Consider the following 21,657-nt stretch of genomic DNA (forward strand, 5'->3'; position numbering starts at 1 on the left):
TAATCTCATGCCCCAAATCATACACAGTGTTCTTTGGTCTGTTGAATCAATTACCGCTGTTTCGGCAGTCCAGCAGTGAAACTTGGAAAGCTCTTGGCGATGCAGTCTCCCACCGTAGTAATTTTCAATATCCCCTTTTTCTTTCTTTCTTTTTCTGGGGGAAAGTATATACTACGTGAATGTCTCCGAGGATGATTCTCAGAGGGCAATCGCAACCCCTCAAAATCAGCTTCTGCTTGCAGAGAGATATCACATCACGTGCTAGGGCTCAGTCATGACATCGGTCGGAATTCTACAGCGGATTCGGGACAGGGAACAATGCACACAGCTTTGAATGACCAAGGATGGCTTGCCTCCTTTGAAGATATAAACAAGGTTGCAGTGGCCGTAAACGTCCTATCCTCTACAGACCTGCATCTGCTCGCTTACCCTTACTCTAAACTCTTGACGGCCATAATGATGGGCTGTGGACACATCGTGGCTCAGCAGTCCACCCGAAACATGACATCACGAGGCTGTACACGTTGTTGCGATTTGGAAGGTTTTTCTTTGACAGGAGAGCAATCCAAAGTCAACTTACGCTTCAGTCTCGATGAATCTAGATTAGGTCACTCGAGAGCACACCCGAGATCTTGAGTGACTCATTTCTTTCATGCGTCGGGACAGTCATACGGACGAATACGAACGCAACCAAGTTTCCGGAGGGTCAAGGGACTATAAATATGCAATGCGCAAACATGCGCACTGAGAAAACACCCGCTGGCACGAAATGATGTCTTTCTTTTATCGCTGGTTCGGTCCCCTGTACGATGCTATTGTATGTCCAGGTCTCCATTTCAGCTTTCGCTGGCACCTGCTTGCATTACAACCCGTAGTATTCCTTACAAATGCAATTCAATATTGACGTGGCATACGCTCGAAACATCCCAAGACCACTATCTGGATTCCCTTGAGGTGTGCCCCGGGTCACTCTGTTCGCGCTATTATGTACCACCCCCTCAAAAAAGAGTCAAAGAATGAACCGCGAGCTCTCCACCTCAACATCCACGGCGGTGGGCTCCTCGGAGGACTCCCCGAAGGCAACACGCCGTTCTGTGATCGAGTCGCGGCAGAGACCGGGGCGGTAGTGATATCAACCTCTCACCGATATTTCCCGCGGTATTTAAACTTTCCCCGTTGCCCATAGGGATGTACAAGATGTGGCTGAATGGTTGATTGAAAACACGGGAAGACTCTGGGGCGCTGATCCAAGACTGATGAGTGTGAGTGGCTTCTCAACTGGAGGAAATCTAGCCTTAGGCGTTGCGCAATGGTTGGCCCGGTCGGAGTTCAACGTGAAGGCAGCGGTGATGTTTTACGCATCCGTAAGATATACATTCGTTACCGGTTTGTTAGATGCCTGAGTGGTTTTTTTTCTTGACTTATCCACAGGTCGATCTGCGGCTGTCACCGTGGAGAAAGCTGAAGCCGGCCAAATATCTAGATAAGGATCCTTTAACTTTTGTTTTGCCCTTGATGGACGCATATGCCGGTTCGGAGCGAGAGAAGTATCGGGAGAGCCCAATACTACATCCCATTCCGGCTGATATCGAGTCACTGCCACGGAATATGCTGTTTATCACACGAGTTTGGACTAGTGGACATGTACCGCGATCAAGGCTACCCGAATCCGAGGCATATCGAGGATAATCCCGGAGAGTTAGAAGGTCATGCTGGTAGAACTATCAAAAGTGCATCAGATACATTCAAAGTTGGTGATAAACTTGAGTTAAATCGCCGCGAAAGGGATACTATAAGGAAAGTTCCGCTTCCTGATGATATACAGAAACTCCACTTTCTATGCTCGATTCAACCATGACAGTATCAGGACCTATGATCCTAATAATAAACACCGGTTGGAGAGCTACATGCGAGGAAAGGGATTCAAATCGCCTCGTGATATCTAGTACGCCAATCTCAAGGCATTCTTGGATCTAGAAATAGAACCAGACATGCAGTGGATCAGCATGGTTCACAAACAGGCATTCCCGGACGATGCAATGATGTTCATTGATCACATGCAGGGCAAATTCATGGCATTCTGTCAGCCTTCGTCAGAGGAAGACGAGTTCATATTGACCCATAATGCGTATGGACTCTTGGGGGGCCCTTCGGATGTCCAGATTGACTCCGCCACCGGGAGAGCTGTCGAAAAAGCATACATGGAATACCATAACTTTGCCCCGATTTCTGCGGAACTCATTATCATCTTAAGAAGCTCCTTGCTTGTAAACCCCTCTAAGGAAGGCGCAAATGAAATCCAGGAGTGGGAAACCCTGCGTGAAAACGTCAGAAACCAGCATTTGTCTCCTGATAAGCCCGTCTCGATACTCAAAAGACTTCCTATTGAGAAATGTGGAAACTTGTACGCGACTATCGTCAATGGGAAGCTCGTCTTGAAGCCGAACCAGGGCCCTCGGGCTGAAGACAGGTTCTATTTTACCTGTTCTCGTATATCTTCCTACTATGTCAATTTGATCAATAATATCTTCCTCGAGCAGGCAACTAAAGGGGACACTATAGTATACAGATCTAGATCGGCTCTTGGGAAAACCCTCAAATCATATCTCTTAAACGTTAGGGAGGGTTTCAAAGTGGTGACCGATGGGGCCAATGACCCTCACCTGGCATTCCTAAAGAAGCTAGAGAAAATTGCAGGGCAATTAGTTGGGAAAGTCTGCCTTAAGTACAAGACCATCGCTCTCCCAATGCCCCAGACCCATACGTCCTACCGGGTTTCACATATAGTTGGGTTGAAAATACTTGCGTTGTCAGGCAAATCGGACGTACCAGAAGTATACAAGCTCATGCAACCAGGTAACTTTCCACTTAAATAGTTTTACGGAGTACGATCAATAACTTCCGATGATTTGCAGATGGGGGTTTGGACTCATATTTCTATGATCTCATGCAGTCACAACTTATGGCTTTCTTTAAGGATCTAGATAGATGTGATTCTGAGCCGTTCCGGGTTAACACAAGATGACATGTTGGGAGTTAAGTATCAGCTGCAGCAGCTATACACTACGTTTCCTGCACAGCGCGTCTGGCTTTACGTGAATATTATGCGAAATCTATCGAACTTCGACAAACGAGACTTCAAGAAGCAGATCCATGAGTTGGAGATCAACGGGCCTGAGGAGATTAGCTCACAATGCTGATGTTTTATAAAGCCCAAATGGTGGCTTCTGCCCCTTTATAACTAGCCGAGACAACGTTTATCCCCGGAAAGCCTCCCCCTTGGGGAGATCCATGAACCCATACATGTTCATTTTGGGTGCGTCTTCCTGAATCTGCTGGGCCCATTCCCCCAGGTGCTTCATGAAGAGCGCCAGATTCTCTTCGTCACTTAGATCGATTGGCTGCTCATCCTTGCCCACTTGCTTCATTTGCGTACCCGCGGCGGCGCTCGTCAAACCAAAGTTCTGCTGATCAACCTTTTGCTCAATTACGCCAGTCACTCGGCCCTCAAGGATATCGCGAGGGAGGTTAAATTCTTGACAAGCAGGTCGAGCCAAACCGACACCATCCACCGTCTCCAGTGCAGCCACCATTCCCGACGCCGTGCGGAGACCGCCAGTAACGTAGCTCTTGGTTTTGCTCAGCACAGGGGTAATCATGGATGCGAATTCCAGGAAGAAGGCTTCTCGGTTCCTGGTGGAATCCCGGTCGCGCGAGAAGGCGGGTGCCTCATACGTTCCACCAGAGAGCTCCACAAAATCGAACTCATTTTGTTCCAGAATCTGACAAAGTTGTTGAGCTTCGGCCGGGGTAAACCCCTCGGCCTGGAACTCGACCGAATTGATCTTAATACCCAGAATAAACCCGGACGATGACGGCAACTGCTGCCGAATGGACCGGGCAACCTCGACAATCAGACGTGCCCGGTTCTCCAGACTTCCGCCATACTCGTCGGTCCTCTTGTTCGTGGTCTGCGACAGGAACTGAGCCAGCAGATACCCGTGCGCGCCATGCAGCTGGATGCCATCAAATCCCGCCTTGTGCAGGTAGACCGCAGCATGAGTCCACCTTTTAACGAGATCCCGGATCTCATCCTTAGAGGCGGCATGTGGTTTCGCAAACGTCATCTTAAGCGCCTCCGTCTGCAGCTGCACATCGCTCGCCGATACGGGATCGGCCTGCACGCGCTCTTCCACCTGGCGACCGGGATGACTGACCTGCGCGACGATCAAGCTGCCATGTTTCTTCGACTCCGCCGCCATGCGAGAGAACGCCTCAAAACGCTCTCCATGGAAGGGATTCTCAAGATCAATGATGGGGTTTCCCGGGGCCTCCAGCTGATCGTATGCAAGCATAATATTTCCGGTGGAGAGCATGCCGTAGCCGCTCTCACCCCAGCGCTTGTACAGATTGATCAACTCATTGCTGGGAATTCCGCGCGCTTTCAGATCTGTCGGGGACCAGGACGATAACCGCTCCGTCATGGCACCCTTGTAAAAACGGTTGGGCGCGGTTCGCTGACTGAAGGCGAAGTGGAGCGGTTCCCCCAATGGGGTTACATCTACTGGGTCAGAGTTGTATCTTGCAGACATATTGTTCCTGAAGTCGTATTGGGCTTGAAGAACGGTACGGATATGAGATCAGTTGCTAGAAGTGTGTCGTAAAAACGCAAAGTCGCTGTGAAATTGAAACGTGTTGCCGCCATTTTACCACCAGATATACTAATCAAAAATTAAGATTGATTTCAAAGCACGATGGGTCTCCAGTGTCCCCATTCTTGGCCGAGGAACGAATGATTTTGGCGATTCGATCCCACAATTCAACTCTTGTGCCGAAATTACTGCATTTGGACAGCATTACTTACTAAGCGGAAAAAGTCTCACTGTTACAAGAGTTATGCAGCCAGGCGTTAAGCCTAATCAAGCAGAAATGCCTTACTCATGCCTTACTAATCCCATGATGGGAGGAATTTAGAAGGCATAGTCACGTGATTGATCGATCATCTGCTAGAGAGTTTGACAGTTGCAAGGATGTGAAAGATCGTCTTTCTTATAATCTATTTTAAGCATGGACACTTCGGACTCACCCCTGATCTCTCTAGTAGTCTTCCATGGCTGATTTACTCCGTCTTTGATCTAATCCTGGTTATCATTTTGTGGTGTCTCTACTCCGTACCAGCCTCGAGTCCAGTACAAATAACAGGACCTCCAAAAAAGAAAAGAAAAGGTAACAAGCTTCATGACGACAACTTAACTTACTCATCAGGTCTAAAAGTACAGAAATTAAGCGTATCCATAACAATGCCCTTTTTCTCAACGGCTTTCCTTCTTCTCCCCTCAAGCTCATACCCCGCCTTCACCAACACTTTTTGACTTGCCTCATTCCCATCAAAAACCTCCGCCTCCAGCTTCAAAACATGTGCAAAATTCTCAAAGGTCCAAGTAGTCATTGCAGATAGTGCTTCCGTCGCAATACCCTTTCCCCAATGGTCTTGACCTAGCCAGTACCCAATTTCCATAGTCCGATAGTATACATCGTCCCTGGCTTTTAACCCAATAGCTCCGATGGCGATATTATCCTCCCGCCGGCTAATGACGAAATCGAGGATCGGTGAGCTAGAGGTCGCGATTGATATCCAGGTCTTGGCGTCTTCGATGGTATAGGGCTCGGGGAATCGACTGCGTAGCCAACGGGCGATTTCGGGATTGTTGCCTTCTTTCGCAATGGCTTCTACATCGCCAGGGTAGAAGGGGCGGATGAGGTAGCTGGAGAGTTGGAGGATGGGAGTTGGTGCCTCCATTCTTTATTGATTTGTTTTTTAATGCGTAGATATATCTCTAATAGGAACGCAAGGTGTGATTCTACTGCTGTATACTTTGATTAGTTGTTATGCCACAAGATGGATCCTTAGGGCCTCTTACCTACATAACAGGCACGTTCTATGGCCTTGGTTTTCATGAACCTTTGGCCAACTCTGTTTTTCTAGAGTGTGATGTGTGGAGGGTTGGATGATCAGTGTAGAATTTGGAGCAAGAGACTCTGGTCTACTGGTTGGAATCAGGGTTCCTTTATATATATGTGTGTTCTGAGTCAGACTGACTCAAGGCCTCCCGGAGATCTGGTGATTGTTAAACTAGCCATATTTTCGTTATCAGGTCATATCATTCGCACTGATACTGATGATAGCTCCAGTGCGAGTAAGCGCTAAGGAGATATGGCGATGGCCCTTGGCTCACCAAGTTACAAAGACGTTCATTGAATGGATTTCTATTTACTCCGAAGTACCCGGAGTAAATCTGGTTTGGTAAATACTTGAGTAATTGGAATTCACATTAGCAATATATTTATCTGCACTAGGATCGAGTGACAATACCTAGCTAACAACGGTGGCTTTCAAATAGTGTGGTGCTTGAAGCTGTTCATTAGGACCAATCTAGACTACAGTTGGTGATGATCCCCACATTTCCGTAATGAGTGGAGATCTGGGGAGAGAGAGAGAGAAAAAAAAAAAAAAAGCACCGCGCCAGAAATATGTAATTATGTCATAGACGACCAAGCATAGGAGACTAGAAGAAGTTCCTTTGAAGCTTTTTTTTTTTCTTGCCAGTACTGCTGCAGCAGGCCCACTAGGGTGGTACTGTGCATCGCCAATGTAACTTGTCCAGTTGACGAACTGGGGTTGCTATAATTAACTGGCAGCATGGGACGCATCATCCAGTGGTGAGAGTGGGGATGGGACGGGACTAGCAGCGTATCATAGCTGCGTTTGGGGAGCACGGATCCAATTTTTCTGTGCATGGGTCGTTGGATAAGCAATCAGTCCCCTCCAAAGACCCCTGACTCCACGATCGACAGGGAGACAGGGTTCTCAGGGTTTTCGTTCATTCAGTTTCTCTCTCTCTCTATCCTGTTTGCCCGTATGTAACCTCAACCCTAGTCAGGTGACATCCGGGGAAAAAAAAAAAAGGGAACCATCAACCCAGAAGCGGACGAGACAGAGAAGGCAGTGCGCAGAGATTGGCAGGGGAAAATTAAGACTTCTCTTGGATGACGCACCTGAGGGGATGATTGGTCTCGTTTCACCAGGGCCGATCTTGCCAAGGTAGCGTGGACTCCGTTCGACTCCATAATGATAGAGACTTAGTCAGGTCAAGATGGGGCCATGAGTGCGCTTGGCACGGGTCACTTAAATTAAGCCTTGCGGGATGCACTTTTTCCCTCTCGCCAACTCTTCTCCAAGCTTTTTTCGATGTCTCCGGTCACTGCTATATTGCTTACTGACTGACTGACTCGATTCCCCCCTCTTTAACTAAACCATCGGAGAGGATGCACTACCTCACCAGTCGACAGCTATGCGCCACTTTGTTGTTCCTCTTTCTCCACGCCCAGACCGCGTTGTCGGACTTGGGCATTGTCGCCAATAATGAGGGTATGCTTCTTTTCCCCTCCTCACGGTCGCAAATTGGTCCGACATGCGCTCCAACTTTCTCAGTGTCCTAACGCAGAACTTTAGATTCGTTAAAAAAGGGCGCCCAGGAAATCATCCCTCCGATGATGGAGTTCTACAAGCAGAACCAGACGGAGGGAATTCCTGGAAAGCTGACGGATACCTGGTATATCGCCGGTAGTATGTTCATGACGTTAATTCAATACTGGCAAGCATCGGGCGACGACAGTCAGAACGCCGTGGTGTCTCATGATCTCATGTTCCAAGCGGGCGAAAATTATGACTTTTTCTCTCAAAATTACAGTCAATGGCTGGTACGTCGTGCTCGTCGTCCTCATGGCGCCTACTTTACTTTCGCCTCGGGCGCAAGATTGCTGACCATCACGTGCTTAGGGTAACGACGATCAAATGTTTTGGGGTCTGGCAGCGATCACTGCCTCCGAGGCCGGTTTCCCCGAGCGCGATGGGAAACCGTCGTGGACCTCCCTCGCGCGTGCAGTCTTCAACGAGCAGACCGAGCGCTGGGACTCTCAAACCTGTGGAGGTGGTATGCGCTGGCAGGTCTGGCCCTACCAAGCTGGATATCAGTTAAAGAACGCCATCTCCAACGGTGGTTTGTTTGAATTAGCAGCGCGATTAGCTCGGTTTACGAAAAACGACACCTATACCGAATGGGCCGAGAAGATTTGGGACTGGTCGGCCAAGTCGGGGCTGATGGACGTCAACAAGTGGATAATCTACGATTCGGTCAACAACGACGATCAATGTAAGAGTCCAGACAATCTCCAGTGGACCTACAACTATGGGACCTATTTGTCGGGGGCGGCCTTCTTGTACAATTACGTAAGTTCCTTTCTCCCGTCGCCGATGGGACTCTGGAAGTGCTCCCTCACGCATGTCATCCCGCTAACGATCCGTATAGACCAATGGCGATGAAAAATGGCTGAATCGGGTCAACGGTCTGCTCGGCACGACTCTCAAGACCTTCTTCCCGGACAAGTACGGCGGCAATACCATGTCCGAAGTCGCCTGTGAGCCCATCATGTCCTGCGACAGAAACCAGATCGGTTTCAAGGGTTACCTGTCCATGTGGTTAGCTTTCACCTCCATTCTGGTACCGTCCACCAAGGATCAGATCGTCCCTAAGCTGCAAGGGTCGGTTGAATCAATTTCCAAGATGTGCAACGGCCAATCCGACGGCGAAAGCAACCTGTGCGGTCTCACCTGGGGTGCTAACAAGTTCGACGGGGTCAAGGGCCTCGAAGCTCAAATGTCGGCCCTGGGTGGTGTTACGGCCAATCTGATGCTTATGGCAACCGAGTCACCCAACACGATCGATACGAACCCCGACGCGAAGGAACACAACGTGCCTTCCGCGGGAGGGGATAAGGATCCCTCTGAGCTGAAGCCGATCACCACGGCGGATCGAGCGGGCGCTTGGATCCTGATGGTGATGATGATTGCCGCAATCACGGGCGCCGTTGGTTGGCTCGTCAAGCCTTGAGTCGAGCAAGTCCAGATTTGTCGGTAAGGTTCAGAATTGCGGGATTTGGTTACTTCCATGGTTGATTGTATGTATATAATATTTTTCATTTTCATGGTGTTTCTTGGGAGACGGTTGGGGTCTGTACATTTGGGCATTGATTGCCTTTCCCCTGTTTTTTCTCCTCGGATTTTCTTTTCTATTTTTTATATGGTGCTGATTGCCATACTACCTATACTACACACTGCCCCCCTCGGTGCCTGTGGCACGCGGAACGAACTAGATGTCGGACAGAAAGCCCAGATTCTACCTTAAATCTCTAATAATAAAGAGTTGATGAACCTGATATATACATCCCATTATTACGGGTCATACTAGTCAACAGTATCATACATCAACCGTGGAATCTATACCCCGCCACCAATTCCTCCGGCCTTTCTTCTCTTCAAATAATACTGCACTCCCAACGCCGCCGCCAGTACCCAGGACGCTCCGGCCAAGACACAAATAGCCGTTAAACCATGCAGATATCTGGGTTGATCCGAGGTGCGGAAAATCTGTGACCCGGAGATACCGGCGCAATTGGCCGCCATAACAATCAAGCTGTTATCACCGTTAGCCAACGTCAAGCGAAAGGAGGTATTCTACATGTGGAAAAGATAAACGTACGCCATGGAGACACTCCGCTCTTGGGGTGTTTTGCAGTAGACGGATAGCCAGCCGATGTTCAGGACACTGTTGGTTGACCTTGTGAGAATCCCGGACATGGGAACGGGGAAGGGAAATGAACGTACTGCATGCTGGCATAGGTTACATTGGCCACGGCTATGACCCCATACTTATGCCAACTTGACGAGGAATAAGGCATCGCCCGCAGACAGGCGTATGAAATCACATTCCAAGTAATGGAGAGAAGAACGAAAGGACCTCGATGGCCGGTGCGATCTCTGCTCGAACCATTAGCTCACTTCCAGAATACAAGTATGCTCAAAGAGAGGAACGTACGCGAGATATGACAACCCCAAACACCACACCATGCTGCAATAAATCGGCACCGACGCCAACGCGTTCGCCCGAACGGCACTGAACCCGAACGACTTTATCATGCTCGGCGTGTACTGCGTCAGACCTTGGAACCCTGACATGGCGACGAGGGTAACGAAAAAATGCTGGAGGGTGTTTGGTTGGCGCACAGTGTTCCAGATATCCTTGGCTGTGATCTTGATGTGCCCGCGTGCTTTGCGCGGGTCGTCGAGAAGGACCCTGTTGCGGATGATGTGGGACTCGCGTGGGGTGAAATAGCTCCAGCGCTTGAGGCCGATAAGGGCGTAGCCATTGCCTGCCTTGGGCGGGACGAGGAGAGTAAAGATGATACCGGCAAAGATTGTGATTAGTCCTTCGACTATAAAATCGTTAGAGAGGTGGTTCTGTTGGGGTTCACCCTGATTGACGTACCGAGGAAAATCCATTGCCAGCCGGAGAGCCCGCATTTACCGTCTAGTGTTAGTAGACCGGCGGATATAAGACTTGATGTCGCTGCTGCGAACATTTGTCCGAAGAAGAAGAGAGTGGTGCGGAAGCTTGTCTCGCCTTTCTTGTACCATGTGGAAAGATAGTACAATGCGCCTAAAGCATGCATTAGTGCTCCATATCTTCAGTCAAGTTAAAACATCCGTACCAGGAATGAACCCGCCCTCCAACAATCCCAGCAACAGTCTCGTTACTAAATAAGCAGGATAGCTCTGCACAAACGCCTGGAAGGTCGCTACAAGACCCCAGGCGAACAGCTGTATCGACAGCCATACCTGCGGGCCGATCCGCTGAAGAACGATATTCGACGGGATTTCTGTGATGACAATCCCAGCCGAGAGCAATTGTGTACCAATATTAATTTGGTTGGTTGTTATCCCCAGGTCCTCTGTGATAGTGGACGTGAGCGCGGCGCTGATGTTTCCACGGTCAACCTGGAGAGCAAAAAAGGCGAGACCGAGAATGGGAAGAAGGATAAAGTCAATTCTGTATGAAGAAGATAGAGGTGTGGTGGTTAGTTATTCAACTCTCTGGAAGGATATGCGGTTACTCACTTTCGACGAAGCGCATTCTCCTCCTTATCATCCCAATCTTTGATAATTTCTTCATCCGACGACTCCTGATCCGTGGAGACTTCGGTTATGATCTTTTTCTCTGACGGTAGATCATTATCGAGTGACGAATGTTGATCGGGTAAAGACATCATAACATTGATTGATTGAAAAGAAAGTTAGGGTAATATCTTTCGATTTTACTACTTAGCGTAATCCCCAGCGAGCAATTATTTTTTTTCTGTAATCTGATCTCATTCCTATAGAAATTTCCCGATCGGCAGATACATAATATTTATAATTTTTCCCGCATTATCTTTGAGGGGAGCATTGTGTCTGGGCTAGTTTTTATCCACGATATGCTGCGAGACTGGGGCTTGATGGCGCAATCAAACTATCTACGCGTCAATGCCGACCAACGTCACTCTCTGCCCAGTCTAAACCCATCTAACGCCGGCCAAGCGAAAAAATAAGTTCAGACAGTAGAGAAAATGAACAACTAGATTGCCGAAATCATTTTGTTATGGCCCCATTCTATATTGTGATTGGGCATTCTGATCAGAATAGATTAAAAGGAACTCGGACTCAACATCGTGGTTCCTTCCGTCGGCAGTTCAATCAGATTATGTTGATAATGGTCGGTCTACATGAGAGTCTATTGTGATTTTCGATTTTTAGGGGATTGCAAAACAAAGATAAAAGCTATGCACAACAGTCCAGTGAGGTATTTATTACATTCTATTAGTGTACATGCAACACGAATAACCAAAACATGACGAATAGTACACAAAGGCTGACATAGATAATGTAACATCCTAGTTCAGATCAAATCTGTCCAGGTTCATGACCTTAGCCCAAGCGGCAACAAAGTCTTTCACGAATTTCCCCTTTCCATCACTGCTGCCATACACCTCGGCGATGGCGCGCAGCTCGGCGTGAGATCCGAAGACAAGATCGGCCCTGGTAGCTGTCCATTTCTTAGAGCCGGTTCTACGGTCAGTGCCCTCGTAAATGTCATTGCTACGGCCAGATGCCTTCCACGAAGTGTTCATGTCGAGGAGATTGACAAAGAAATCGTTTGTCAAGTGGCCTGGCCTGGTAGTGAACACACCATGGGCAGAGCCATCGTAGTTGGCATTCAGAGCCCGCAGACCACCAACAAGTACCGTCATTTCAGGCGCAGAGAGAGTGAGCAACTGCGCCTTGTCAACCAGGTAATGCTCAGCTCGCACCCGAGCAGTGGATGTGCCATAGTTCCGGAATCCATCCGCCACGGGCTCCATCTGATTGAATGACTCGACATCCGTCTGGTCCTGCGAAGCATCCATGCGTCCCGGCGTGAATGGCACGGTGATAATATGGCCGGCATCGCTGGCAGCTTTCTCGACAGCTGCGCAGCCAGCGAGCACAATGAGATCCGCCAAGGATACTCGCTTTCCGTCGTTCGGGGCGCTGTTGAATTTGTCTTGGATGTCTTCCAGGGCCTTCAATGCCGCCTCAAGCCATGGCTGGTTATTTGCTTCCCAGTTTCGCTGAGGGGTAAGGCGAATACGCGCACCATTGGCGCCGCCGCGTTTATCACTGCCCCGGAAAGTCGATGCTGATGCCCAAGCAGTCGAGATGAACGTCGAAGGATCGACACCGGTTGCGAGAATATCTCGCTTGAGTGCGGCAATATCGGTCTCATTAATCACCGGATGGTTTACTGATGGGATGGGATCTTGCCAGGACAGCTCTTCAGCTGGGACCTCTGGACCGATATAGCAAGCACGCGGCCCCATGTCCCGATGTGTCAGCTTGAACCAGGCCCGCGCGAAAGCGTCTGCAAACTGATCCGGATTCTCCAGAAAGCGGCGTGAGATCTTCTCGTAAGCTGGATCGAATCGCAGAGACAGGTCAGTGGTAAGCATCTGTGGTCGGTGCTTCTTGGATGGATCGTATGCATCCGGGATAAAGGCATCTGCGTCCTTAGCTACCCACTGGTTCGCGCCCGCAGGACTCTTGGTCAGCACCCATTCAAAACGGAACAAGTACTCGAGAAAGTTCAAACTCCACTGGGTTGGAGTCTTTGTCCAGGTTACTTCCAGACCACTGGTAATGGTATGGGCGCCCTTCCCGGATCCATAGCTGTTCTGCCACCCCAAGCCCTGTGCTTCTAGACCAGCAGCCTCAGGCTCAGCATCAACGTGGTCTGAGGAAGCTGCGCCGTGTGTCTTTCCGAAAGTGTGACCACCGGCAATTAGCGCAACAGTTTCCTCATCATCCATTGCCATACGAGCGAACGTGGTACGAATGTCCCGAGCTGCAGCGACTGGGTCGGGGTTTCCATCGGGTCCTTCCGGATTCACGTAAATCAGCCCCATATGAGCTGCTGCAAGCGGTTTTTCCAGTTCGCGGGAATGAATATCGCGATGGGGTGCTTCATCGGCAATAACAGCACCATGCTTGGAAGATCTGGCAAAACCGTGGGAATAGCGCACATCATTCCCGAACCATGTGGTCTCACCACCCCAGTAAACAGATTCGTCTGCTTCCCAGGTATCCTTACGACCACCGGCAAATCCGAATGTCTTGAAGCCCATAGACTCTAGTGCCACGTTGCCCGTCAAGATCATCAGGTCAGCCCAGGAGATCTTGTTACCATACTTCTGCTTAATAGGCCAAAGCAGGCGGCGAGCTTTGTCTAGACTCACGTTGTCCGGCCAGCTGTTGAGTGGCGCGAACCGTTGTTGACCCTGTCCACCACCACCTCGACCATCAAAGGTGCGATAGGTACCCGCACTATGCCAGGCCATGCGGATAAAGAGACCACCATAATGACCAAAATCCGCTGGCCACCAATCCTGTGAATCAGTCATCAAGTCTTGTAGGTCCTTCTTCAGAGCATAGTAATCCAGGCTGCTGAAAGCCGCAGCATAGTCAAAGTCTGGGTCCAGTGGGTTTGAGGCTGCTGTGTGCTGGCGGAGGATGTTCAGCTTCAGCTGGTCTGGCCACCAGTCGCGGTTCCGGGTGCCACTGCCCGCAACGTTGGGCTTTGGGGCTTGGGTGTGGAAGGGACACTTCTCTGCCATGATGGGCAAGACTGAAAGTGCAGTTGCAGTGTGTTAATAATGAACTTGTTCGTTGTATGAGAAAGGAGTTGTGGTAAATTCGATTGTCTCATGACATTTCAGCAGCTGGTGGTGAACAACCATGGTCTTTATATTGTTTCTTTAACACCAAGAGTACGACTTCATTACTAAGGTGATCTGAGTATTCATCACCCAAGCGAAAGCGGAGTGAATCCCACCGGCAGTGAACCGAATTCTCGTTTCTCGCTTTCAAACCCCCCTGGTTCTCGACCGTACATGGCTATTCGCCGGGACATCCTCAAGCATTCCGGAGACGTCATCAGCTGTCCCAGCGAAAAGAATACTGTGTTGCCTGACAGTTTGGTAGACCACTTAGCCCTCTCATAGTCAGTGCTGAGGATCGCTAAAACAATGAACGAAGAGTCCCAGAGATTGCCCTATCGAAGGACCAATGAGCTAAGACTTGTTGCCATAACAAGGAATTCAATTACTCAATAGTCGATCTGCAAACTACTGATTTGCAGTATTCCCCACCTACGATCTAGATGGCTTAGATCAGAAAGATTTGGCATCAAGTGCCGGTTTTCGGCATGAAACCTAGCAGTGGTGGGAGCTTCAGTGAACGTTAGCAAGCATCTTGGTCTCGAACCGATTTTTAATAAGCAGGACCTGACTTGCCTTCGAAGCGGATTTGGGTAAGAATTCACCCAAATTGGGAAATTCTAACTCGATATAGTCAAGCGCGATGTGGTCTTGGCAGCATCCAACTATCGAAGGCGAGTCTCAAAGTCTGTAGTTGAACTTTACAACCAAGACCTACCGAGGTAAGACCAGCTACAAAAACGAGTCGAAACGAGTAATTCTTGAGTCTTCCGCGTATACCCTTGCAGAGAGTCAATAGGCCTTGCTGCCAAGCTACAATCCTCGGTAACGTGCAAGACCCTCGGTAAAATATTTGCTTCTCTAGATACTCTTAGAATACTAACTACCATTGCCATCATGAATGTGACCCAGCTGAGATGCCTAGAACACGCTCAATATGAGGGAATAGATGGGAAGCTGCTTAGATGGGGAGCCTGATTCGTAAACTCGCATCATGGACTGGAAGATATGGATCCATAGTATCTGGTTCATCGCTAGGAGAGCAGCTGGACTGAAGGGGCTGGATCACGCAAATAAAGTCTTCGGTCCCCTCGGATCCCGAGCACTCTATTCCCTGGAAAAGTGGGCTGATCGAGTCGGTATGATGTTGGCCTTCTGGTGTTTGAGTCTCGTTCGGCAGGGAATGGGTTGGGCGAAACTCACGTCATGGCATAAAGAATGGTCATGAATCTGAAACTACTGTGGAGAGAATTCTCTGAAGGTTAGGGATCCGTGAAAGTGTGCGCTTCGTCCAATTTATCTATACACACTATACTAGTCATAGTGATGCTCCAATATGTTGAAGTGAGCCGCTCAAGGTATGCGTCCAACGATGCACTGAAGTTGGAACATCTCTAAACAGCACCTTCAGCACTCCCGCCGCTCTGATGCTTTGCGGTTTGACCATATTTATCAACATGTTTATTATGTTCTTCATTGGGGAGTGGGGAGGGGACACGCAATACTTGCATTAGCGAAACATGTAATATAACCTCCTTCCTGTAATGATATACCAGAATACCCGACAATTCCCTTAAGGGAGGTTTGGCGTATCTTGATATAGGCTTTGGGAAACAGTCAAAAGATACAAAACCCGGGTGCCCGCTTTGAGTTGTAGTTGTATAGACCGATGTATATAGTTCAAAACTACATGGGAGAGACAGAAAGCGGCCATGTGGTTTATTCAAATAGTAAAATCTACAACATCGGCTAGATCACAAAAGAAATATCAAGCGACCTGAATACCGTATATACCCTTTGTAACGGAGGATCTACTGTTCAGGATGTAAGGCCTGTTGACTAAGTAAGGATATTTGGGCAATTTATTTTGGTGTTAATGGAATAGCCAGTTGCTTCTCATCTTGATCTAATAACTTCTCTGATGATACACATCACGGTGATGGCGAAAGTTAAAGCGTGAGCTCAATTTTTAGTATAAGGAAAGACACGGAATGAAAGGCCCCTTTCTAAGAAGAGTTCTTTTCTGCTTGCTTTACTATCCTGCAACTTGTAGTGCGATCTAAGCTTTATATAAGGTATCCAAGAATCCTTCAGCGAATTGATTGACCATGGTCCTATCCGCAATACTTCCCCCTACACCGTAGAGCGCCGCACTCTTACCACGCTGGCGTACGATTTGTTCCCCGTTTTGCTTTTGCTCCTGAATCTGAAGTAATGTCTCATTGATGACATCAATCAAATCTGAAATGAGACTATCCACAGCTTCAGCTGTGGGTATGGTGAAAGCACAATGAATAGCCGGCGGAGACTGCAACGCATTCAGGTGCCATCCCCTAGCGTCCATGGCGTCGGCAATGTCATATGTCTCGATTTCATCATTCTTACTTGTGAAAGCGATGACACTAGCCATAGGAGACCCAATGATCTCAACATGGGGCTTCAAGATAGGATTTGTGAGTATGGCAGTCTCGAACTTTTTCGCAGCTCCCACAATCTGGCGGCAGCTGCTTATATATCCAGACTCTCCCATTCTCATCAGTGTCGCCCAAGTGCCTGCGATCAAGGAGCCAGGGCGAGAACCTGCCATGGATGGTGAAGCATATGCACCGCCAGACCAATCAGGAAACAAGAAGTATTGATAGTTTCGGTATGACCGATTGCGATACAACAAGACCGAGCTGCCTTTTGGAGCAAAACCATATTTATGTGTGTCAACACTGATGCTGGTGACTCCAGGCTGGCGAAAGTCAAAGCCACCGCTATTGTCGTATGGCGATGGGAAGCCTGACTTTTGCAAGAACGCAATAACAAGTGATCCCAAACAGCAGTCAACGTGAAGTGGGATATCATTTTCGGTTGCTAATCGTGAAATCTCTGGGACATCATCGACAATGCCGTGGGGATAGTTCGGTGCAGACGCGACTAGAAGAACCGTGTTACGATTGATCAGTCGACGAATTTCGGTAACAGATGCTTTATATTCAGGCGCCGGACATGAAACAAGATGAAGTTTGATTTTGAAATACTGCGCAGCTTTAAAAAATGCCGCATGAGCAGTGCTTGGGATAATCCTGATTAATCAGTACGGCAGTTAAAAAATAAACACATATACAATGGACATACATCTCAGGACTTGTGACGCCGCGCTCAGCTGCAGCTTTCTCCCGAGCAGCCAGGCATGCCATGATAATGGATTCTGTGCCACCACTGGTGGTTACTCCTGCACCATCTTCGGGGCCGTTGAAGGCAGCTAGGATCTGGATCCTCTTTCGTTAATCCCCTTGCTGTAGAATGAATTACCTTGATGATCACATACCATTGCTACGATTTCTGCTTCCATCTTTCTAACCCCTGGAAAGACGTCTGGATGAATTGGATTCGAGACACTGAACTTTCCAATGGCTTTAGTTTGCATTTCCAGCAGTTCGTTGCCCCCATGGTATACTGCTCCGCTGACCCGGCCATCCTCCCATCGTGTATGGTCTAAGTTGTGGAGTTCCTCCAACTCTGCTTCGACTTTCTCGACACCCCATCCTTCTTTGGGAAGCGATAGATTCTTCCTGGTATCAGCTCCATGACGAGCCAGCTTTTGCGCCATCGAGTTCGATATGGCCTCGATATTTTTGTCCACTCTTTTGAATTTCCGGGGAGCTGGTCGTCTTTCTAGGGATATCCACCTCCGACAGTATTCCAAGGCGTTTGTCAAAGTTCCAGCAACACCGTAGCAAGTGACATTGTGATAGACCGTATAGACACTTCGTATGATAAGAATAGTACAAACTAATCGAGAAACGATGTCGTACTTCGATATTCCACTTGGTTGCGTCAGGAGCAGCCAACCCGACTTTACCGTCTGATTAAGAGCATACATGGTAACTTCTCAATGAACTAAGTGTGGAGTGAAGGAAAATTCAACAATTAGGAGTAAACTTGCAACGAGCGATGCCCTACTTCCCATGGATTAAATAGGTGATCCCAAAGCCGAGAGCCGAGACGAGCAACTCCACTAACAATCCACCTCCGAAACCCGAGAAAGGAATGTCAATGGTTGGCAACGAGTAGGTAACTTGGGCCGGATAAAAACCATGTAAGATAGCTAGACTTATGTGTCAATCACTACACTCCTGAACTTCGATGTCTACGTCTATCTTTAATCCGATACATTCAAGAGTCTCTCGCACGACAACATGCCTTTCTCCCACCACTCGCACTCAGGAGAATTCTGTCCTAGCCATGCCCAAAACACCTTGGAGGAAGTGATACAGACTGCCATATCACAAGGTATGGAGGTATTTTGTTTGAGCGAACATATGCCGCGCTCCAGTGACGAATTATACGAAGAAGAAGTAAACCTCATTGACGTCTGTCTGTTTTTTTTTTTTTTATCTCCATTCTGATTCATGTTAGATCGAGGCCGGCGTAACTTCATCATCTCTGGTCAGCAATGAGGCAAAGTATTTCATGACAGCGATCCAGCTACGGGAAAAATATGCCTCCCAAATCAAGATTCTCATAGGATTCGAATCGGAATGGATTCGGAGCGACACTTCACTAAGACTCATACATGAGTCGCTGTCTCGGTATCCTTTTGAGTTCTTTGTTGGTTCGGTGCACCATCTCCATGGAATTCCCATTGACTGGAGTCGAGAGCTATATTCGAAGGCACGAGAGATTTCCGGCGGAACAGATGAGCGTATCTTTGAAGACTATTTCGATGTTCATTTTGAAATGTTGCAAAATTTGAAACCTATGATCGTGGGCCATTTTGACTTGATTCGGCTTCACTCTGATAACCCAAACGCACCCGATGGAGGGTTTCGGAGATGGACAGATGTGTGGCAGAGAGTGATGCGAAATCTAAAATATATATCAAGCTACGGAGGGCTTCTAGAGCTGAATTCAGCTGCACTGCGGAAAGGGCTTGAGACGCCGTACCCTGCAGCGGAGATTTGCCAGGTATGAATCATTGCCTTTAATCAGGCTAGTGTTACAATCTCAGATCTAACAAAGGTTCAGGAATTTCTTGCCTTAAATGGTCGATTCTGTCTTTCTGATGACAGCCATGGCATCGCTCATGTTGGGGCTATGTATGAGGAGATGTTGAAATACGTGGAAGAGCAGGGAATTCAGAAGCTCTATTTCCTGGAGTTGGCCCCTGACGGGACGCATAAGGGGTTGGATCTAAGGTTTCCGCGGACGTTGGTGAAGTGTTGTTCTCTGGCAGAGGTGAAGAAATTGGCCTACTGGAAGCAATGAACCATTTTAGGGGAATGTGATTGGGGGAAAGCCGATGGCATTAAACATGGGAGTTCTTCTCTGAATCTGGAAGCTTGCAGCGTACGTCAACATGGCTTATCGGAAACAGGAATGTAAACCCCCAGTCAAGATAGCGAAGCATACCACGGAAGTCGGGTTTCGATATGCGGGGTATTTTAGCTTCATGAACATTGATAGGAGGATGTGATTAAGGTTTCAAACCTATAGCTGGAATTCTAAGGGCGTCTTAAAGTATTATATCTGGCCGGGACAGCTTTCGAGGGGGGTCTTTTGGAACTTGAGTCTTCCTCAATTCTTAGATTTTATCTCTGTCATATCCTCGTTCTCGACCACCATTCAGCACATCGAAACTATGGCCGACAATGCGGATATAAAGTGCATAAACCCTAGTGGTAACAAATCGATCTCTTGCACTGGGCCGTCTTCTTTTGACATCGGCCTTGGGTATCAAGAGCCCACTGTGGGGAAGGTTTACAAGTGCCGCTTCATCGGCGTTGCTCACCTGGCCCTCCTCAATATTGTCGTCAGTTGGAATGTAAGTTATCGGCTGCCAGCAACAATCAAACAGAAATATTGACTGAGCAGTGGGTCACATATCCGACCGTCCCAGTAACATCAGCCGAGTTCTTGGATGTTAGTGTGAACGCAATTACTTGGCTAAGTACGAGCACTCTATTTGCTTACTGCGTCAGCGCACTGTGAGTCTTTTCTTTCTGGTGCGGCGAAAATAATCCAGTCATATTCTAACTTTTACCAGCTTTGTTTTCCATACAGTAGAGCGCATGGGCTTGAGAGGATCGAACATCGTCGCTTCTGTGCTCCTGGTAGTTGGAAACTGGATACGATATGCAGGGACACTGTCAGTGGTCAAGAATTATGGGGTTGTCATGTTTGGCCAAATTGTCATTGGTTTGGCTCAGCCTTTTTGCCTCTCAACGCCTAGCAAGTTCAGTGACAGTTGGTTCACGGACCAGGGCCGCACCAGTGCTACTGCTATTGCTACCCTCGCTAATCCTCTGGGGGCAGCTCTGGGACAGTTTGCGAACCCGTACATCGCCAAGATCCCAGATGACTTACCTAGAATGGTCTTGATCATTTCTATCATCGTGAGTGACGCCAACTTCTGTTCAGGATTCCAGACCGAATCTATCCTTCTATAGACTGACAACGCGGCTCAACAGTCGTCAGTGGCATCAATCCCTTCCCTGTTCATCCCATCAAAACCACCGACTCCACCCTCTGCGGCCGCTGCAGTGAACCGAGCCCCTCTACTGGTGGCATTCAAGGACATTGCTAAAAAGCGAGACTTCTGGCTCTTGTCCCTGCCATTCGCTGTCTATGTGGCATTGTTCAATTCCACCATCACTTTGATCAACCAAGCAGTCATACCGTATGGCGCCACAGAAGAGGAGGCGGGCATCGCAGGCGGTATCCTCATCGGTGCTGGACTTTTAGGGGCTGCAATCATCTCCCCACTGAATGATCGGTTCAAGTGGTACATAGGAGCCATTCGAATCCTCCTCCCTATTACCTGCGGAATGTACATATCGCTTATCTTTGCACCGGCGAGCTCCTGGGGCATATGGCCAACGTATCTCGTTTGTGCAATCTTAGGCTTTTCCTCTTTTAGCCTCGTTCCACTCCTACTGGAGCTTCTGGCAGAGATGACTTTCCCCCACTCCCCTGAAATAGGCAGCACCATCTCCTGGCTTGGGGGACAGATATTTGGTGCGATCTTCATTATTGCCCAATCTGCGATGATTGCCGGACCCACTGGCAATCCACCCAACAATATGCACAAATCTCTTGTCTTCTCGGCTATTTTGAGTGGCGCATTTCTGCCACTGCCACTGCTACTGACTCTGTTTGGAGATGGGACGGTTCGCCGGCGAGAACAGCTACACGATGAAATCCTCGAAACTCCCCTGAGTACGGTTTGACCAAGCCATGTATGTAAAGAATGACCCCAAGGTATAAAGGGTCATGTAGCCAGATCCAATGATATGAATGAGCCACCAGTATGAATGATTGTCTGCATAGGCTGTATAATAAATGAAGAAATAGAGTTGTGAGGGGCAACGATTCCCTTGCTAAATTCCTTGCATTTCCCATACCTTTTCGTTTTCACACCACTATTTGTCTAATTCGAGAGACTAGCATTTTCGCCAATCCAAGAAGAATCCATGGACTTTGGGG

The 21,657-nt window shown here is 48.4% G+C and overlaps 11 protein-coding genes across 11 annotated transcripts; 6 read left to right on the forward strand and 5 right to left on the reverse strand.

Annotated features, from left to right (window-relative positions):
* Window positions 1-55: 55 nt before the first annotated feature.
* Window positions 56-779, forward strand: BDV38DRAFT_234021 (uncharacterized protein). Its single transcript, XM_032053188.1, has one exon. It carries the CDS (start codon window positions 319-321, stop codon window positions 634-636), a length of 318 nt encoding a protein of 105 aa, XP_031918832.1. The 5' UTR covers window positions 56-318; the 3' UTR covers window positions 637-779.
* A 511-nt stretch (window positions 780-1,290) lies between these two features.
* Window positions 1,291-1,840, forward strand: BDV38DRAFT_93208 (putative lipase/esterase family protein). Its single transcript, XM_032064145.1, has one exon. It carries the CDS (start codon window positions 1,396-1,398, stop codon window positions 1,687-1,689), a length of 294 nt encoding a protein of 97 aa, XP_031918833.1. The 5' UTR covers window positions 1,291-1,395; the 3' UTR covers window positions 1,690-1,840.
* BDV38DRAFT_93277 (uncharacterized protein) lies at window positions 1,785-3,141 on the forward strand. The gene is made up of 2 exons (XM_032064146.1): window positions 1,785-2,856; window positions 2,916-3,141. Exons 1-2 carry the CDS (start codon window positions 1,992-1,994, stop codon window positions 3,023-3,025), a joined length of 975 nt encoding a protein of 324 aa, XP_031918834.1. The 5' UTR covers window positions 1,785-1,991; the 3' UTR covers window positions 3,026-3,141.
* A 116-nt stretch (window positions 3,142-3,257) lies between these two features.
* BDV38DRAFT_267447 (uncharacterized protein) lies at window positions 3,258-5,800 on the reverse strand (the record flags this gene model as incomplete). Its single annotated transcript, XM_032056592.1, has 2 exons — window positions 3,258-4,561; window positions 5,278-5,800. The coding sequence occupies 2 exons, from the start codon at window positions 5,798-5,800 to the stop codon at window positions 3,258-3,260; spliced, it is 1,827 nt and encodes a 608-aa protein (XP_031918835.1).
* A 1,526-nt stretch (window positions 5,801-7,326) lies between these two features.
* Window positions 7,327-8,951, forward strand: BDV38DRAFT_267448 (glycoside hydrolase family 76 protein; the record flags this gene model as incomplete). Its single annotated transcript, XM_032056593.1, has 4 exons — window positions 7,327-7,429; window positions 7,514-7,761; window positions 7,841-8,290; window positions 8,370-8,951. The coding sequence occupies 4 exons, from the start codon at window positions 7,327-7,329 to the stop codon at window positions 8,949-8,951; spliced, it is 1,383 nt and encodes a 460-aa protein (XP_031918836.1).
* Window positions 8,952-9,167: 216 nt separating this feature from the next.
* On the reverse strand, window positions 9,168-11,166 carry BDV38DRAFT_267449 (major facilitator superfamily domain-containing protein; the record flags this gene model as incomplete). The annotated part of the gene is made up of 8 exons (XM_032056594.1): window positions 9,168-9,209; window positions 9,344-9,533; window positions 9,600-9,665; window positions 9,725-9,877; window positions 9,936-10,332; window positions 10,386-10,556; window positions 10,609-10,946; window positions 11,015-11,166. The coding sequence occupies 8 exons, from the start codon at window positions 11,164-11,166 to the stop codon at window positions 9,168-9,170; spliced, it is 1,509 nt and encodes a 502-aa protein (XP_031918837.1).
* Window positions 11,167-11,520: 354 nt separating this feature from the next.
* On the reverse strand, window positions 11,521-11,871 carry BDV38DRAFT_234030 (uncharacterized protein). The gene has a single exon (XM_032053189.1). The coding sequence runs from the start codon at window positions 11,823-11,825 to the stop codon at window positions 11,667-11,669; it is 159 nt and encodes a 52-aa protein (XP_031918839.1). The 5' UTR covers window positions 11,826-11,871; the 3' UTR covers window positions 11,521-11,666.
* On the reverse strand, window positions 11,521-14,630 carry BDV38DRAFT_293272 (catalase/peroxidase). The gene has a single exon (XM_032062198.1). The coding sequence runs from the start codon at window positions 14,080-14,082 to the stop codon at window positions 11,827-11,829; it is 2,256 nt and encodes a 751-aa protein (XP_031918838.1). The 5' UTR covers window positions 14,083-14,630; the 3' UTR covers window positions 11,521-11,826.
* Window positions 14,631-16,243: 1,613 nt separating this feature from the next.
* BDV38DRAFT_277596 (pyridoxal phosphate-dependent transferase) lies at window positions 16,244-18,055 on the reverse strand (the record flags this gene model as incomplete). Its single annotated transcript, XM_032058526.1, has 3 exons — window positions 16,244-17,255; window positions 17,308-17,441; window positions 17,501-18,055. The coding sequence occupies 3 exons, from the start codon at window positions 18,053-18,055 to the stop codon at window positions 16,244-16,246; spliced, it is 1,701 nt and encodes a 566-aa protein (XP_031918840.1).
* Window positions 18,056-18,371: 316 nt separating this feature from the next.
* On the forward strand, window positions 18,372-19,440 carry BDV38DRAFT_293280 (histidinol-phosphatase; the record flags this gene model as incomplete). Its single annotated transcript, XM_032062199.1, has 3 exons — window positions 18,372-18,530; window positions 18,592-19,140; window positions 19,195-19,440. 3 exons carry the CDS (start codon window positions 18,372-18,374, stop codon window positions 19,438-19,440), a joined length of 954 nt encoding a protein of 317 aa, XP_031918841.1.
* Window positions 19,441-19,813: 373 nt separating this feature from the next.
* On the forward strand, window positions 19,814-21,401 carry BDV38DRAFT_293281 (major facilitator superfamily domain-containing protein; the record flags this gene model as incomplete). The annotated part of the gene is made up of 4 exons (XM_032062200.1): window positions 19,814-19,996; window positions 20,047-20,159; window positions 20,219-20,567; window positions 20,643-21,401. The coding sequence occupies 4 exons, from the start codon at window positions 19,814-19,816 to the stop codon at window positions 21,399-21,401; spliced, it is 1,404 nt and encodes a 467-aa protein (XP_031918842.1).
* Between the last annotated feature and the right edge of the window lie 256 nt (window positions 21,402-21,657).

This window comes from Aspergillus pseudotamarii (assembly GCF_009193445.1).
Source record: "Aspergillus pseudotamarii strain CBS 117625 unplaced genomic scaffold BDV38scaffold_3, whole genome shotgun sequence".
Taxonomy (NCBI): Eukaryota; Fungi; Ascomycota; class Eurotiomycetes; order Eurotiales; family Aspergillaceae; genus Aspergillus; species Aspergillus pseudotamarii.

Coding starts and splice junctions, on each gene's coding strand:
- BDV38DRAFT_93277 (XM_032064146.1), top strand. CDS start 1,992: ATGCAGTGGATCAGCATGGTTCACAAACAGGCATTCCCGGACGATGCA. Junction 2,857..2,915: donor ATACAAGCTCATGCAACCAG/GTAACTTTCCAC, acceptor GATGATTTGCAG/ATGGGGGTTTGGACTCATAT.
- BDV38DRAFT_234030 (XM_032053189.1), bottom strand. CDS start 11,825: ATGTTACATTATCTATGTCAGCCTTTGTGTACTATTCGTCATGTTTTG.
- BDV38DRAFT_234021 (XM_032053188.1), top strand. CDS start 319: ATGCACACAGCTTTGAATGACCAAGGATGGCTTGCCTCCTTTGAAGAT.
- BDV38DRAFT_93208 (XM_032064145.1), top strand. CDS start 1,396: ATGCCTGAGTGGTTTTTTTTCTTGACTTATCCACAGGTCGATCTGCGG.
- BDV38DRAFT_293272 (XM_032062198.1), bottom strand. CDS start 14,082: ATGGCAGAGAAGTGTCCCTTCCACACCCAAGCCCCAAAGCCCAACGTT.